This window comes from Esox lucius, chromosome 24 (assembly GCF_011004845.1).
Source record: "Esox lucius isolate fEsoLuc1 chromosome 24, fEsoLuc1.pri, whole genome shotgun sequence".
NCBI classification, from domain to species: Eukaryota; Metazoa; Chordata; class Actinopteri; order Esociformes; family Esocidae; genus Esox; species Esox lucius.
The window spans coordinates 19,637,673-19,656,359 of record NC_047592.1 but is presented as its reverse complement, the minus strand read 5'-3'; the positions used below and the strand labels follow the sequence as shown (position 1 = coordinate 19,656,359).

Here is an 18,687-nt window from a genome sequence, read left to right as displayed (position 1 = left end):
TCTTTCCAATGCTATTGTCATCCACTTTGCATCTAAGCCACCAAACTACTGAAGCTTAAAGAACAGATAACCATATTAGCTTTTGGATGTTCCTGTGTAGACATTTTTAGGCACTACAGATTGCAGAGGGCCTGGACAAAGACCTTAGCCATTTTAGTTTGGCAATGTGTATAATGACCACATAAATAACATTATAAACAATACAATTCCAGCCAATGAGTCCACAAGTTTTGTTCTCACAGACTGTTCAAACATAGTGTGGCCTTCAGTTACAAATAAACACACATTCACACACGCATATTCTCCATTGCTCTCTAATTCAAATACACTATCCTGATACCCTTTCCAAAACAGAGCTAAGTAACACTCATAATAATTATCCTGTCTACTTTTCAAATGACCTTTTGTATAGTCATATCTTTTGTATGATTTTCAAATAACTAGCTAACCAACACTTTAAATTATTCTCTTCTGTTACTCTCAAATTACAGTTCAATGACTACTGTCAAATAACAAGCTCTATTTTGTGACTCTCGTGATTGACTTGCTCTTTCAAATACTTCTCTCTAATTTCAATTTGCATGCGTGTCTCAAACTCCTACTGACATCCCTCGAATTGACTGGATTTCATTAACCTTTAATTAATGCACTGTTTCAGAACAGCCATTCTGGAAAACCGTCCAGGTTGGAACTCGAGGGGTGATTTTGTGACGTCTGAAGCATCAGACATAATCGGTCACGTTTTCTTGTACTTTGAAACGAGCCTCCGGTACACTGCATCGAATCAGTAGAGCTCGGAAAACTGAACAGTGCTTCAGAGCTTCGGTTTAATGTCAATTACCTAGCAGTTGGCTGTCAATCAGTGCCCAGACTCTGCCTGTTGAATGTAGTTTGTGTTGAAAGGGCTGCATTTCTACGCAGTGTCTGCGGTATGCATTGGAACATGGTAAAAATAATTAAAAGATCTCCTTCTCATCCTACACTCACAATAATAGTAATAATAACACATATAGACACATAAAAAATAAATAATCAGACCTAGTTTTTCCAGTAGAATTTGGTTGTGCTTTTCTCTAAAAGGATAAAAGTATAGAAATAACACAAATAAACTATGAGGGGGTCCTCTAGACTGGAAGAACCAGGCCGAGCTGTAATCGCCACCAAAGGTGCTTCAACAAAGTACTCAGTAAAGAGATCTGAATACTTTGTTTGAAAAAAGAAATTCATCTTTTGTAGATGTGTGTTCATGTGTTGTTTTTTGATAAACCCATGACATTATTCAAATAAAGACCAGGGGAAAAAAAGGAACTGAATATGTCCTCTGGTTAGCACTTCACCACCAACGTCACTAAGCATTCTCATGGGATGTGTACATATGTATGTTGTTTGCATAACATCCTGTGTGAACTATAACTGTGTACTAAGAGCATGTGTGATGTTTCTGGCCTATCTTAATACATGGTCTTTACTCTAATAGAGGACTTGAAGTGGTGATGTCTGGGGAAGTTATTTACTCGAATGTGACATTCATCCAGAATCAGAAGCAAGCTGCTGGGGCAAAAGGATGTGTTTTTGGTAAAGGTAAGTCTTGTCCTTTACTGTATTTCACAGTGTGTAAACAACCGATTAATGGCACAGCAGTACTTATCTAGGTTTTAGAAAAGTAGAATTAAGCAGAAAAAAAAAAAACTTTAAGAAAATCACATTCTACACCACAACCACTGTTTTCATTCACTGTTCTCAAAGCACTCTTTACACACGTTTCACTATGTTCCTCAAGAGATCCTAAAAACATTGAAACTAGGAAAAGCAGTGAAAAGAGAAACATACAGTGTGGCGCAGAGGCACCCGCTCCTGCATCAGCTCCGGGCCACCACACAAGTAACATCTCAGTCAGCCCTCGTTTGGATACAAAGTACCTCTGTACCTCTCCCTGTTACTCTTGCAGAAATATTCAGAATCCTGACCAACTCTATAATTTTCCTTTATTACAAATCATACATGAAAATGTTGGTCTGTTTGATGTTTTGGTAACACTTCATTTTAAGGTGTCCTTATTACAGTGTACTTACACATGTAAAATATACTGTAACAAGTGTTCTGACTTAGGGTAACAACCCAGTGTTACAGCGTAATAATATGGTGTAACTGGTTGTTATTAAGGTATGTAATTACACCTGTGTAACAATGCACGCTCGTTACCATGCTTGTTACAAATATGCAAATTTCCAACAAATCACCTTTTTTGTGTTCTTTCATTTAATCTTAATTTGATGCATTATCATCAGGGGAAAAAGATTTGCCCAGGGGGTGAAAGAGGAAAGCAGTTGGTACTTCGGCAAATATATTGCCAACATTACTATGCATCAAATAGTGTTAATGAAGTTTACCCACTGTTCATTTCATGCAAACTCCTATTTTTGAAGGAAGTACTGGCAGCAATGTTGACCAGTGATATTTTGAATGCAGGTTAATGGGTAAGACATTGCTGAAGACCAGCACGACTACACTCTGTCCCTAACCATGGCTGACGTGAGGAGGGATTTAAAAGAGTGAACCCTTAGAAGTAACTAGGGCCAGGTGATATTCCAGGCTGTGTCTTCAGGGGGTGTACCAACCAGGTAATGGAGGTCTTCACCTCCATATTGAACCGCGCCCTGAATTAGTCTGCAGTTCCTACCTTCTTCAAGCAGACCACCATTGTCCCCATACCAAAGAAACCTTCCATCACCTGCCTGAATGACTACTGTCCTGTAACACTGACCTCCATCATCATGAAGTGCTTTGAGGGGCTAGTCAGAAACCACATTTGCTCCACCTTTTCTGACACCTTGGACCCCCTTCAATTTACATACTGCCCAAACAGTTCTACGGATGATGCCATCACCTTGACGGCTCGCACTACCCTCTCCCACCTGGAAAAAGGTAAGACATATTTGAGGATGCTGTTTGTGGACTACAGCTCAGCTTTCAGCACCATTGTGCCCGCCAAGCTTGTTCCTAAGCTCAGGACCCTGGGACTTAACACCTCCCTTTGCAACTGGATCTTGGACTTCCTGAGAAGCAGACTCCAAGTGGTGAGAATGGGCAACCTCACCTCCTCTGCACTGAGCCTGAGCATCTGAGCCCCTGAGGGTTGCATACTCAGTTCCCTCCTTTACACCCTGTTCATGCATTACTGTGTGGCTACACACAGTTCCAACGTCATACATACATTTGAGGATGACAGCAACCAATCTCTCAGTGATTATCATGGGGGGGGGGGGGGGCACAGAACATCATAAAAGACACCAGCCACCCAGATTATGGTCTGTTCACACTGCTGCCTTCTGGTAGACATTACCGGAGCATCAGGACACGCACTTCCAGACTCTGTCTTTTCCCCCAGGCCATAAGCCTTCTCAATCAGTAACATTGATTTATTGATCACATGAACACTTCCTATGCTCTGGTCACATTGTATGTACATTCAATGTACATTAGCCCAAGAGCCTGTATGGAGAGAAAATAAAACAACAATTCTCAACCAACAACTCTGCTTCTGTTTGGAGAGGCCTCCAACATATTACCAACTAGCCTAAATCCCCCCACTCCATTAATGACCTGCAACTTGCCAATGACCTGAATGAGTTCTTCTGCAGAGTTGAAAGACAGGGCAGCCCTGACAACATATCTTCTCCCTGTGTGTCCAGCCATCAACACCAACCCCCCACCATTGGGGCCCATTCACATTCACCCATCCAAATCATCCCCACCACCGGGGCTCCCCTGGACTCCCCAAGAATCCTGATAATGGATAATAATTCCTGCTTTGCTCAAAGACAAGCTATCCCAACAGACAGGAGGCAGCACATGAGGCTGGGGAAGCACCTGTCTGACCCCAGCCTCATGTGGGGTTAAGATTGGCTCCCCTCAAGGCAGTGTCTTGTCCAGGCTGATTTATTTCTGATGGAGACAAGTCCATCTACAGGTGGGAGATTGACCATCTGGTGTCCTGGTGCAGTCAGAACAACATGGAGCTCAATGCCCTAAAGACAGGGGAGATGATAACGGACTTCAGGAGAAACCCAGCTGCCCTCCCTCTATTGCCCTGGGTGACTCCCAAGTCATCTCTGTGGAGTCAATTCCCTTTCTGGGCACCACCATCATCCAGAACCTCAGGTGGGAGCTGAACATCACCTTGATTACAGAGAAAGCTCAGCAGAGGATGTACATCCTGCGACAGCTGAGAAAGTTCAATCTGCCAAAGACTATGATGGTGCATTTCTACACTGCCGTCATAGAGTCCATCCTGACCTCCTCCATCACGTCTGGTACGCTGCAGCCACTGCCAAGGACAAGGCAAGCTGCAGTGCATCATCCGCTCTGCAGAGGGTGACTGACTGCAATCTGATGTCTCTACAAGACCTACACACCTCCAAGACGCGGAGGCCAAAGATTGGGGCTGATCCCACTCACCCTGGAAATTGACTATTCAGAACTCTCCACTCTGGAAGAAGGTTGAGGTCTATCAGGCCTCATGAACATGCCCACGGAGCCTAACTGACTATAGCCCACTCCCCACGTACACACACAACCCTCAACTGGACAAATCTATGACCCCTCCCCACGTACACACACAATCCTAAACACTACACAATTATTGCACCTTACATATTTGTTTGTTTAGTTTTAGCAATTTAATAATGGTCAGTCTACTGTTTTTATGCTCAGTCCAACATTCTTAAAAATTCTTATTTGTTTTTATTTCTTTTGTACAAAATTGTGGCACCAACGAACCAGAACTTACTAGGTAATACATCTCTGATTCTGACTCTGATTCTGACTCTGATTCTGACTCTGATTCTGACTCTGATTTATAGGCACTTCATTGTTCAGAATGACGCTATGTTATGCGGTGCATTTGATAAACAAAATACTTTGACTTGACATAAGAAAGTCCACATATTTATCTTATTGTAATCATTGCAGCACTGGAACTCGAGGAGAATGTAACATACTCTGAGATCACAATAGGAGCTGGAAAACAGGGCAATGTTCAGACAGGTGAGGAGTGTGTTTTTTTACATATACAAAGTGTGTGTGAGTATGCTGATGATGGATTAAAGTTGCACTGAAAGGGTTTTTCGCCTCTCACCATTTGGGGGATCCATATTTTGGTTCCCAGGAGAAGGCTTTTTATTTACTGGTTGAACACTTATGTCATAAGTATACACCTTTTGGCTAGGTACAATAGTTTGACCTAGAACACAAGAGAAGGGTTTTGTTTTTTTGAACTCATTGTAACCCACATATTTAACTCTTTTCCCTTTTCTTTATCCAGAAAGCACTTGCCCTGATATCCCCGCTCCACCAGTGGAGTCAAAGATTTTTATTCCAGAAGGAAGGTTTCGGAGAGTTGTTTTGGTGACCCTGGTGTGTTTATGTGTTATATTGTTGGTCCTGACCATCACTCTGGGACTTCTCTGTGAGTAGAGAAATTGGAACAAGAAAGAACAGTTTAAACAAAATAATCTAAGATAGCCTTTGATGGTTTGATGGTGTGAACTATAAAAGCATTACAATCTCTTTCCTCATCTTTGCTGCAGATGCTTTAAACAAGATTCATCTGAAAGCTGAGCAGGTCCGGATTAAGGAATATCTAAGAAGTGAGAATTTACGAGAACCATTGCACCCTTCATACATTTTTAAAGACTTTCTTGATATTGGTCAGTGAGAAAAAACATTAACTTAAAACATTTGCTGCAGATGTCAACCAGACATGTTTCCTTATTTTTATGTTTGTAGTACAGTAACATTTTTACACATTACCCTTTTAAAATAAAAGTATGTAAGGGCATTTGCCTCCATTTTCCATGATCTGTGTAAGAATTACAGACCTTTTTATACATAAGTATTTAGTACTTGCTTAGAAATTATTTGCATTTGATGATTGACAGCAGAAGTCTGTGATGAATAGACATCACTAGACTTTGGGGATAGCGCTGAGCAAGGCATGTACTACAGCCATCATCTGTTTCTTTTTCTTTCTGGTAATTTTGGTTGCTTTAGCATGTGTTTGGGTAATTGATTTGATTTCACAAAACAGTTCATAATGTGAAAGTTAAAAAAAATCTAAATTGTTCTAAAAGACTTCTAAATATAAAGTTCCTGAAATAATTTAGAGACCACTGCACCTTTTGCTTTCCTTTCCAAAAAACCTGAAAAATAAAGTTTTGAGTGAGGAACAGAAGTGTCCAATTTAGAGTGGTCTCTCAATTCGACCCCTTCTGCCCCTCACTCAAAACCTTCCTTTTCAACTTTTATGAAAAGGAAAGAAAAAGGTGAACATTTTTTCAGTAGCTGTATAACAGAAAATAAATAATTGTTAGAGGCACCTTTGGCGACAATTACAGCCATGAGTCTAATCGGATAAGTCTCTACGAGCTTTGCACATCTGAATACAGGATGTTTTGCTGCTATTCAAAATTGAATTATCTCCATGAAATTTGATGGGGACCTTCAAATTCATTCAACAAGCAATGTGTAGAAATTGTAGTGGTGAGAGGGACAAATCTATCAGAAGATTAAGCGAGAGGTGTGGAGGTGTTCAATACAAAGGCACCATTAAATAAAACCCTCATGACATGTTTTACTTTGTATTGGCATATCTTAAGGAAAACTGGACTTTTTCTTAAGAAAAAATGTTCTATCCACATAGTTGGTGTACAGTAAGTGTAATAAACAATGTGTGAGTTCATTGTATGCATGCTCTGTATAGCTTATAAATAGGAAACTACTGTATTTATACAGGGTTTCTGCAGGTATCAGCAAATCTCATTTCATGCTTTTTCATGCCCTTTTTCATGCCACTTTCAACTAATTTCATGCCCATGTCCAACTGCAGATACCTTCACACACAAATTGTAAGAATTTGACAATGCCAATTTTTTATATTTGAAAATCCAAATGTAACTGTCAGATGGCTCACAAGACGGTTTACAGTCATTAAACGCAACACAAAGTGCTTCACAAAATAAGAACACAACAGAAATACCAATATTTAAAACACTGTTCACTGAGCAGCTCGCGTCTCTGCCCCGCGGATCTCAAAACAACATAATGAAAAGTAATGGACCTATTAAGCAAATTCGCCAAAATCATGTCAACCAGTCCCAAAAGTTAGACTAACTTCAAGTAAGCACCGCCATCTGAACTGAAAGCTGGTATAGCCAGACTTTGGTTTCTAAGGGGGGATACCCTCTGTCCTCCCAACCACACACACCCACCCACACCCACACTGAGGATCCAGGTGAGGAAAATCCACCCACAGCTCGTCCTCACATTGCAACTTCTCGCTCCCTCCATTTTAGAATGTAGCTGGTTTTGTCCTTTCCACAGGTGAAAGATTTGGCTATGTCAGAGTCAGGAAACGTTTTCTGAAATAACTCACAGACACCTTTGTTGGATGCTTATGAGTGGTGCTTCACTGCAGTGTTCAGACACCAGAACACCTCTGCTTCCAAAGTCGCATTCGAGCCAAATCCCGCTCGCAGGTCGCTGGTCTTCCCCGCTGTCCCGGCTCTGCTGGTGGCAGTCACTGCAGCGGCTCCGCTGGGGCCTACGGCAGGAGTGGTGGTAGCAGCGGCAGCTGCAGGTGTGGTGGTGACAGCAGAAGTTGCGTTGCTGGTCACGGCAAAAAAAAAATCGAAACAGTTAACTGCTGCCTGCCTTTAAGCGCCGACTTGTGACTCTCGGACTGCATGTGTGATTTCACCGCATTGTGCAAAGTTTGAAGTTTTTTTTGCACATGCTGCAAAATGCCTCTCCGGGTTTACCGTTGATGGGCTTTAACCAGGTTCGGAATAGTTCATCCTCCAACCACTTCTGCTGAAACTTGCATTTTCCCATTTTTCCGTCATTTAATATTTCCTCTGTTCTCTCGCCACAGCATACACTCACACCATAGACAGTAGACTCACACTCACTCACACCATAGACAGTAGACTCACACTCACTCACACCATAGACAGTAGACTCACACTCACTCACACCATAGACAGTAGACTCACACTCACTCACACCATAGACAGTAGACTCACACTCACTCACACCATAGACAGTAGACTCACACTCACTCACACCATAGACAGTAGACTCACACTCACTCACACCATAGACAGTAGACTCACACTCACTCACACCATAGACAGTAGACTCACACTCACCGCACGTTGCATTACTAGCGTCCGGTGTCGTGACTTCGTGCACCAGCCGTAAAAAACAGCCAATTAAAAGGTTCTGCCTGTCAACCATTACGCTATACTTCCGATCAAAATTAGATTTAGATGTTTATATAATCAAACAATGTTTTTATTCCATCAAGTTTACATCATTTTTAATGCCTTTGAACATCGAACTTCATGCTTTTTCATGCCAATTCATGCCTGAATTTTCACAAAATCTATTTAACTACTTTTCATGCTTTTTAACTCCATAGAAGAAGACAGTCATTTTCTAGATCCATCGTTTTTTTTTGCCAAATGCCCTTTATGGATTCAGAACAACTAAACACTTCTAACCCAATGTAAATTATCTCTGTTTGTAGTCCAGAAAGAACAGTCATCTGAGCTCCATCACATTGAGAGGAACCTTTCTGCAGTCAATGATCTCCTGGCAAAAGCCCAAGGTCAGTTCTACTTTACAGTCCCTGTAAAATAATCCTGTTTTACATGGCAAATTAAAAGAAAAACCAGCATTATGTGTCTCAGTAATATGTTGGGCCATGAGCTGCCAGAGCAGCTTCAAAGCGCTTTGGCATAGATTCTACGAGTCCTTGTAACTCTACTGGAACCAAAAGTTACTCCCTCATTCTGGAAAATACTCAAAAATGAATCCTCTCTCAAAGTCATCTAGAACCTTTCCTCTTGCCACCTTGATCAAAAATCGAGGTCAACTGTGCCTGCTCAGTGTTTTTATACAGGCCACAGAGCATGATATAACATCAGTTCAATTAAGCAGTAGACCTGCATGGAAGCATCTGAATTTTGATATGTTCCTCCACAAATGTATTCATGTTTTACTTTGAATCTGTCTCTGCCTGTATTTCGATATATGGATAATGTAACCTTCACTACTGACAGATAAAGAAAGAGAACACACTGAAATGCTATACTTTGCAATGATATAGTTAACAAAATTCAAGAGAAATGCAATTTCATAGGGTGGATAAAATGTCACCCCTATCTTCTATTGCTGTTGTTACCCGCTTCGGTAGGAATTGTTGCCCACTCTTTTTTACAGTACTTCTTCAACTGTGTTATATTTGAGTGCTTTCTTGCATTAATTGACCCCCCATAGCATTTCAATAGGATTTGAGATCTCGGCTTTGACATCATCGTTCCATAACCCTCCTTTTTCTGTTGCAAAATAAATGTTTGGTTCAGCTTCAGCTATTTGACATATGGTCTCACATTCTCCTGAAGAATTCTCATCTAAAATATGGAATTCATGGTTGACTAAATTATGGCTAGTTGGCTGGACACTGGGGAAACAAAGCAGCATTATGCCTCTGCAACAATTGACATTGTTGTGTATAAACATTAAGATAAACTAAATCTACAGTATTCTGATGATTTGCTCCACAACCAACATTGTCAAAATTTTGCGGTAACCCCCTGCACGCGAATTCACATTTGCAATCGTGAACACCCACATAGAAATAAGATTTACCTGCGCGAACGTAACCTGCGATTATTATGTCCACCAGTGATGGATTTTCAAAACGCAAATAAACTGTGATTATAAACCTGCACTCTTTTTCAAATGTCAGAATGTCGTGGTAAATTCCACATAATGTTTTATATTGAAGGCAGCGCCATGTTACAGCTATCTAATTAATAGTTGGTCTATTATCATATTTTGGTTCAAATAACGATGCTTTTATAACATTAAATAATAAAATCAAACATACAACATGTCATAATTATTATTATATTTTTATACTTTTTCAATTTAAGTAATCATAATTGTTTTCAAAAGTATCTGTAATCCAATTACAATATTTTTGTTGGTAACGTAAAAATTTACATTAACAGTTTTTTTTGTAATCCGTTACTGCCCAACTCTGGTTGCCACACATTATAGCCTGAATTCAATAGAAGTGTACACAGTCTTCTAACTTGTTGCCTGTTTGTAGATGAAAAAAAGTGGTTATCTTCAGAACTGGAAAACAACACAAGGAACATTACTGCACTCAACAATCTTCTGAAAAGTGCCCAAGGTCAGTACCACTCTTTTTTTGAAATGTTTTATTCATTGAGCAGAAGCTCAGGAACGAGTTACAGGAGCTCAAATGTACATTGACACCCAATTGTCACCCAGATACTTTTACCTATAACAGTGTATTACCTATAACAAGTATTTTAAATATACAATATTTGTCTGGTTGCTATTATTGGTAAGAGCAGAATCCAGTGGAAGGAATAAATCTGAACCAGGACATTGTTTTTTAGATTATCTTGTCTTCTCACATTATTTGCCATGTAAAAAGCTTGCAGAAACAGCCTTATCATTGTTCTGAGAATTATGCCTTGAGTAGATAACTAAATAACATTTTATATGAGCTAATATTATCAAAGATATACTCTGTTTTTACCAGCCATCCAAACAACCAAAACTGGAGAAATGTAAACTAGCGCTTCCTCTGTCACTAAACTAGTTATGGTCGTCCACCTTTGCGCGCATCATGATAACACGCACAACTGAGGCGCGCAGTTCATATTTTGGTTCAAATAACAATGCTTTTGTAACATTCAATAATAAAATCAAACATACCATATGTCATAATTATTTCACCCATGTATTATTTTTCAATTTAAGTAATCCAATAGTACTCATATCTTTTTTCAAGTGTCTGTAATCCAATTACAATATTGTTGTTGGTTACGTAATAGATTACAGTAACTGTTTATATTTAAATATACAATATTTGTCTGGTTGTTTTTATTGCTAAAAGGGGAATCCAGTGGAAGGAATAAATCTGAACCAGGGCATTGTTTTTTACTTTATCTTGTCTTCTCACATTATCTGCCATGTAAAAAAGAAATCCTTGCATGTGCTAATGTGAACACCCACACACAAATATGTTTTACCGACGAGAACTTAACTTGTAATTATTAGGGCCAACATCGATTAATTTTCTAAATGCCAGTATGCCAGTATAATTTTCAGCAGCCAGTATGATATTTACTGTTGTATATTAAATACAGTTTACTCCTGTACCCAGAGTGATCGGTGCCATAGATTCTCCCATATTCTGATAACAAAATCGCTTGATGAGAGTGAAGGTGATTTTGGTAATCGCCCTCAATCTCATTCAACAGCATCAATGTTCAGATAGGAAAAATAAGGACAGTAATTTTTTGGTCATACTGGGATGGACACCAAGGGTTTTCAGAAGCAGTAGGTTGGACAATTAAAGCGAATTCCTTTTTAGCACATGTAGAAATATTCACACAACACAGGTGTCACTTTTGGATTATCTTTCTCCCCACCATGGAGTCCTTTCAAATGCACATTGATGTTTCACTTTTTCACTTATTATATTTAGACAATTGAGACAATTCTTGTTGAACCCTGTAGGTAGTCCTTCAGGAACTAAATTCTGCTGGAATCATACAGATAAACCTCAAAATATCCAGCAGATTAAACAATTCATGGTCCGAGGGGATTTCAGCTGGATTTCACTGCTTGGACATTTTGTGTCCTAGATTCATTTATGTAACAGATACCATGGAGTATTGCATATCCTGGTATTAACCCCACATCAGCTAATAACACAAAAACAGAATTCTGGGTCACCATTTAGAAAACTCATTTGTTGGAAAGGCAAATAAATAAAATTTAATTGAAAGCATTATGAAGTTTTGTTTCAATGGTATTCCCTGATAGTTCCATGCCTTTACTGTCATATAACATTGCATTGGGTTGAAACTAATAAACAAAATAAATAATAGAAGGCCAAAAATATAGGCACCCCCAAAGAATTTGGCTCTTCTACCTAGAAATAAAACCCTATAAAATAAATTAGAAAAAAAATTCTGTTTTTTGTGTAATGACGTCAAACGAGATCGGTAGTGCAGAGTTTTTACCAAAATGACCAACTTTTCCCCAAAAACTCAAGAACATCCTCATACTACATTGACAGAAAAACACTTTTATATCATATTTATAGCACAAACTATGTATTACGGTTCAATATATCATATATAGCGATGTAAACCCTTGTAATCGCTATAGTCTTTACATATGAAACCAGAGGATTATAGCAATTAAGTTTTCATTAATATTTATGTTTGAGACCTGGAAGGTTAAAGTGGCATTACAGCAAAATGGTGCTTTAGTCCTGTGAGATATCCTTTAGCTCTGGTTCCTGGAGGTAAAAAACATGTCAGGGCAAATTGTGTTGGTCTAAACTGGGGAGGAAATGAGAGGAGCAAAGTTCATATAGGAAATAAACTGTGTTTATTTTACCTTTGCTTAACAATCTGTTATGGTAGGAATTGTTTCACTGAGAGCAAAGAGATAAGAGGGACAGATGGTATGCAAACTGTATGTGTAAGTATGTATGCGTTAGCTTCTTTTCATGGCATCATGTGGTAGTCAGTCTCACTGTTGTTCATAGGTTCAGAATTGGGGAGAGAGGCAGAATTCATAGGATTTAAACTGTGTGTGTCTGTGTATAGTTGTTAGCTTCTCTTCATGTTCTCCTGTAGTAGTCAGTGTTCACACTTGTTTTCAAAAAGTTCTTATTAAGCATTAAAGTCCAGGCATTTTACTATATTACTAATAGGCTGTCCACTTATTTAAATGGGTAACGGGTAAACAAAACATTTTACAAAGTACACAAATTCAATTATTTTTGACATTACTTTTATTTTGTCTTTTTTCTGTATAATGCCGTGAGGTGATACACAGCAACAGACAATTAGGCTAACATTGATTAGATAGATTCAACTTAATTGTCATAGAACAAGTACAATGAAATACAGTTAGCATCTAACCAGAAGAGCAAACAGAAGGTGGCAGAAAATTGACAAGTGAAAGAATTAAGAACAATGTATGTTATAGGTGCGATTTATGAATGTGCAATGAAGGCAAGTACAATTGACAATTCTAAATGTGCACTGATGGCAAATTGAAGGTGCAATTTGTGTGTGTATGTGTATCTCAAATCTATCTGAAAGATTCTGCAAAGCAATCCAGTAGTACAAAGAGAGAAGCGCAACAAGGTCAGTCAGAGGCACTACTAAGCGGTGGGCGAGTGCATATGTTTAGTGATGGGTCAAAGTTCAACAGGGTTACAGTTGCTGGAAACAAACATCTCCTGAACCTGCTGGTGCGGGAACGAAAATACCTGTACCACTTGCCTGATGGAAGGAGGGCAAACAGATTGTGGCATGGATGTGAAGGGTCCCTGATGATGCAGTGTGCTGTGATGGTAATTTTATCGATCAGAACTCTTTCAGAAGGAAAGACAGAGACAAAATTCTGTAGGCACAATTAAACAGTTTATTAATTATTTGCAAATAAGAGAGACGCGTCAAACGCTTACAAACATAATCGTCCGAAAAGTCTCTAACTCAATACATGCACAATCCGTATATATTACATAGAAAAAGGGGTGTGGTAAGTTGTTCCCCATTGGTCTCATGTCAATCAAACACATGCCCTCTGTTCTATCACATGTCCTGGGCTTGACACAAGGGACATGTTGTCTTCCCCCATCTGGTTACCTTTCTCAACCCTTAAGGGGGAATTAAAGCATCTGGAACACCTACAGATAGGTAGATGATTTTCCCTATAATCTACTGTGACCAACAAGAATGCCCCCTAGGACAAACACCAGATCCCTCTCTAACACACTCATCTTCACATCCAAACAATGGGACTCGGGCCTTTAATCAGTAAGAATGGATCAGGTTTCAGAATTTCCACAACAATGCCCTATGCAGACACCACTTTCACTACGATGTCTAGGATGACCGGGAGCTGTGGGCACCAGGGATGTTTTCACCACCCGTTACAGGGCCTTCCAGTCGGCCATGGAGCTTCCGCCAAACCACACTGTGGCGCAGTTAGTCAGAATGCTCTCCATTGTGCAGCAGTAGAAGATCAAAAGGATCTTGGAGGACAGACGGGCCTTCTTCAGCCTCCTCAAAACGTACAGGTGCTACCACACTTTTTTGACAAGGGCTGAGGTGTTGTGGGACCAGGAGAGGTCCATGGGGATGTGGGCACCCAAGAATTTGAAGCTGGACAAGATCCACCTCAGTGCCATCGATGAGGACTGGGGTGTGACTGCAGCCTTTAGACTTCCTGTAATCCACAATGAGCTCCTTGGTCTTCTTTGCATTGAGGGCCAGGTTGTTGTCAGAGCACCATGCCGCCAGGCACTTAACCTCCTCCCTGTAGGCTGACTCGTCATTGACACTGATCAGGCATATTACCTTACACCTCCAGCTTGCTCGATTGCACAGTAAGAATATCAATTTGTACTTGCGTTTGCCTCATCGCACAACTATTCATTCCCTACTTTTACATACATTATATTTAATACTTGTACATTTTCTGCCCTATTTTTACCTTCATTGCACATTTATAATTGCCATTTATACTGTATTTGCCTTTATTGTACATCCATATATTCCACTTGTAACGTATACTATCCTTAATACTGCCCTCTTCTATTAGTACTTCTGTTTAGATACTAACTGTATGTCATTGTATGGTACTTGTACTGTTCTATGACAATAATGTTGAATCAAATCTAATACTACACATTTTACTACTGCTACTCCTTTTACTACTCATCCTAGTCCTTCTTTAACACTTACTCATGCCCTACCTCCCTCCTACTTCTACAAATACTATTCATAATCTACCTGCTTCATAGTACTCCTGCGCCTCCTCTGATTCCTCTTTTTACTCCTCCTACCACCGACTACTACTACTCCTCCTACATCCTCCTACCTTTACTAGTCCTACATCCTCCTGCTCCTAGTCCATCTAGTTCAAATGTTCTGTTGCTGAATGATTATTTTTCTGCTGTAGCAAAAAGGCTCAAACTGAGATCCTACATCTGTAGTACTGGAAGTAATCAAGTTCTGATTGTCTTCTCTCTCCTAGCGAGACGATGTGCCTCTGGCTGGGAGTTCTACAATGGATCATGCTACCACTTCTCTGAAGTCAAACTGACCTGGGAACTGAGTCAATATGCCTGCATCCGTGATGGAGGACACCTGGTCATTATAGAGAGTCACCAGGAGCAGGTATGGAGTAATAAATAGTACCAATATGAATAACATCAGGTATGGAGAAAAGATCAGTAAGATGATGTACCATCAGGTATGGAGTAATGAACAGTCAGACAAAATAATTTCTGCAGAACAAATATATAGGGCGAGATTAGATTAAAAAAACAGATGAGAATAGCCACATTGCAGGTAATCAGCTATTTATGGTGCGTTCCATTTACCTCGGAAGTTGGAACTCGGACCTGGGAATGAGGTCACACCCGAGTTAACCCAAGTTGATGGCGTTCCAGTGTCCAAAGTTGGAAAACAAGATGGACGTCCGCATTGAAGCCTTGGTTGTGCTCGCCCTTTCAGAATACACAGGTGTGTTCACAAGTTTGCATACCCTGGCAGACATTTTGGCATTGTTTTTGAAAAAATGACTGATCATGCAAACAAACTGTCTTTTGTTGTAAGGATAATGATCATATGAAGCTATGTATTATCACATAGTTGTTTGGCTCATAATGATAACAGAAACCACCCAAATGGCCCTGATCAAAAGTTTACACACATGTTAAAATAGCAATTAAAGGTTAATTTCCCACAGCTGTGGCATTTTAAATTGCAATTAGTGCCTGTGTATAAATAGTGAGTGAGTTTGTAAAACCACTCGTAGATGCACTGAGCAGGCTAGATACTGAGCCATGGGGAGCAGAAAAGAACTGTCAAAAGACCTACGTAACAAGGTTGTGAAACTTTATAAAGATGGAAAAGGATATAAAAAAATATCCAAAGCCTTGCAAATGCCAGTCAGTAATGTTCAATCACTTATTAAGAAGTGGAAAATTCTGAGATCTCTTGATACCAAGCCAAGGTCAGGTAGACCAAGGAAGATTTCAGCCAAAACTGCCAGAAGAATTGTTTGGGATACAAAGAAAAACTCACAGATTGCCTTAGGAGAAATACTGGCTGCTCTAGAAAAAGTGGTGTGGTTGTTCCAAGGAACACAATACAACGATACTTGAACAAAAATTAATGCATGGTCGAGTTGCCAGAAAGAAGCCTATAATGATGACCAAAGAATTTGCATAACCTGGAGGCATTTTGCCAAGAAGAATGGGCAGCTATACCACCTGCAAGAATTTGGGGCCTCATAGACAACTAGTACAAATGACTACATGCTGTCATTTATGCTAAAGGGGGCAATACACAGTATTTAGAACTAAGTGTATGCAGACTTTTGAACTGGGTTCAGTACATTTTTTCTTTGTTGCCATGTGTTTAATAATTGTGCCATTCTGATATGACCTACTGTTGAATGTGAATCCCATAAGAAATAAAAGACGAGTGTTTTGCCTGCTCAATCATGTTTTCTATACAAATGGTCCATATATTACCAATTCTCAAAGGGTATGCAAACTTTTAAACACAACTGTATATAATGTTTTCCATTGTATTTCATTGTGTAGAAAAAAATTTTGACTGCTTTTTAATCGGTCATTCTGTAACCGGTAGCCTAACCTGTAAGCTGGATGGACGAGTACTTTCAGAATATTGTAACGTAACTATGAACGTCATTTTTATAACACTAGTCTGTTAAATGGCATACATATAATGTCCGTTTTATAAGGTGCTGCCATCTTGGATTACGAACTCTGGGATAGTGGGGTGGTTTCCTGACTTTCCAAGTTGGAATTCCAACCCGAGGGGGTGTTCCAGTTGAAACGCGCCATTACACCCACTAATGCTGGTAACCCTGGGTCTGGACATTCATGTGGACGTCAATTTGACACATGGCACCTACCTAAACATTGTTGAAGACCAGGTGACCTTAATGGCAATGGTATACCCTGATGACAGTGTATGGATGTGCTGGACAGAGAATTCCGATCCACGACCAGGGGTGTAAGAAGTACAAAGTAGAAGTACTCGGCTGTGTTCACCAGTTTTGGGAAGTTCCTAAAGAAGGCTTAAATGACCATGCAAACAGAGTTCATAACTCATCAGTGTCCTTAATTGATAATTTACACTCTTCCTTTTTATTTAATTGATCACTAGTTAGTTTTGAACTCCCTTTACCTGGTTATTTAGATAATTAGATACTTCCCAAAAGTGGTGAACACAGCCAAACCCAGTTGAGTACTTTTACTTTGTACTTTTTACACCTCTGTCCACGACGGATCTACCTCACAACTTACAGGACTTAATGGATCTGCTGTTAATGTATTGGTACTGTTTTGGCGGCACACAGAGGACCAACAGCATATTAGGCAGGTGGTCATAATGTTGTGGCTCATCAGTGTATGCTGTTTGTAGCTTTTGTAACAAGTTGTTAACCACAAATATACCTGCAAAAACAAGTGATCTGATTCTAAAATTCTATGTTTGAGTAAATAGCCAGGTGTGGCTTTAATTTACTATATTTAATATTGGTAATAATTTCTGCTAGCATTTCTCTGCATCTTCTGTCTCTCCTGTATAGGACTTTATTAGAATGAAGGTGGGAAACACTGACATTAAAAACAGCTACTGGATTGGAATGACAGACATGAAGGAGGAGGGAGTTTGGGTCTGGATGGACAATACAACCCTTAGTAACAACACCAAGTAAGGACATTTTTACATTATGTTAATCAGAATCAGAATCAATACCGTACAAAATACATATACACACACACACACAATTAGCTCTAGCCCTTTCGGGGCTCAAGACAAAAACATTTGCCCCCCATTGATGGCAAATGTTGCCCACATGCCCACAACGTGTATATGACAGTCAATTATGACTTTCAAGGCCAATATCCATATAACCATTTAGACAATAATAAACATTCTTGCTCAAGCATAGCATAATTACTTATACAGTTTTATACGTGTTTCCTTCTGTGGTTACATACTGTATGGAGTAATGGTTTATCTCCTCTCTGTTCTAGGTACTGGGATCTAAACAATGGAACAGATGTCAGTGCCTATCCAGAACCAAATAACTGGGAGTCAAGTGAAGACTGTGCCCAAATGGGTGTGCGCTGTTCTGATCAAATCAGTTGTTGGTTTGACTATGGATGTAATATACCATCCAAAAGCATCTGTGAGAGTCGGTCAATTAAATAATAATCCTGACAAATAAAATCCTTTACATCTAACCAGCGCAAGGTGGTGCTTTTTGGACAGTATACAGTATCTCACAAAAGTGAGTATACCCCTCACAGTTTTGCTAATATTTGATTATATATTTTCATGTGACAACAAAGAAGAAATCACACTTAGCACCAATGTAAAGTAGTGAGTGTACAGCTTGTATAACAGTGTAAATTTGCTGTCCCCTCAAAATAACTCAACACACAGCCATTAATATGTAAACCACTGGCAACAAAAGTGAGGACACGCCTAAGTGAAAATGACACCCATT

General features: G+C 39.6%; 1 protein-coding gene across 1 annotated transcript; it reads left to right on the top strand.

Moving 5' to 3' along the window:
- Window positions 1-1,404: 1,404 nt before the first annotated feature.
- Window positions 1,405-18,419, top strand: LOC105008204 (asialoglycoprotein receptor 2-like). The gene is given in 9 exon segments (NM_001303816.1): window positions 1,405-1,581; window positions 4,972-5,046; window positions 5,324-5,467; window positions 5,589-5,648; window positions 8,588-8,668; window positions 10,178-10,261; window positions 15,169-15,311; window positions 17,761-17,885; window positions 18,212-18,419. Coding segments are annotated over 9 exon segments (978 nt in total). The 5' UTR covers window positions 1,405-1,493; the 3' UTR covers window positions 18,390-18,419.
- Window positions 18,420-18,687: the final 268 nt, after the last annotated feature.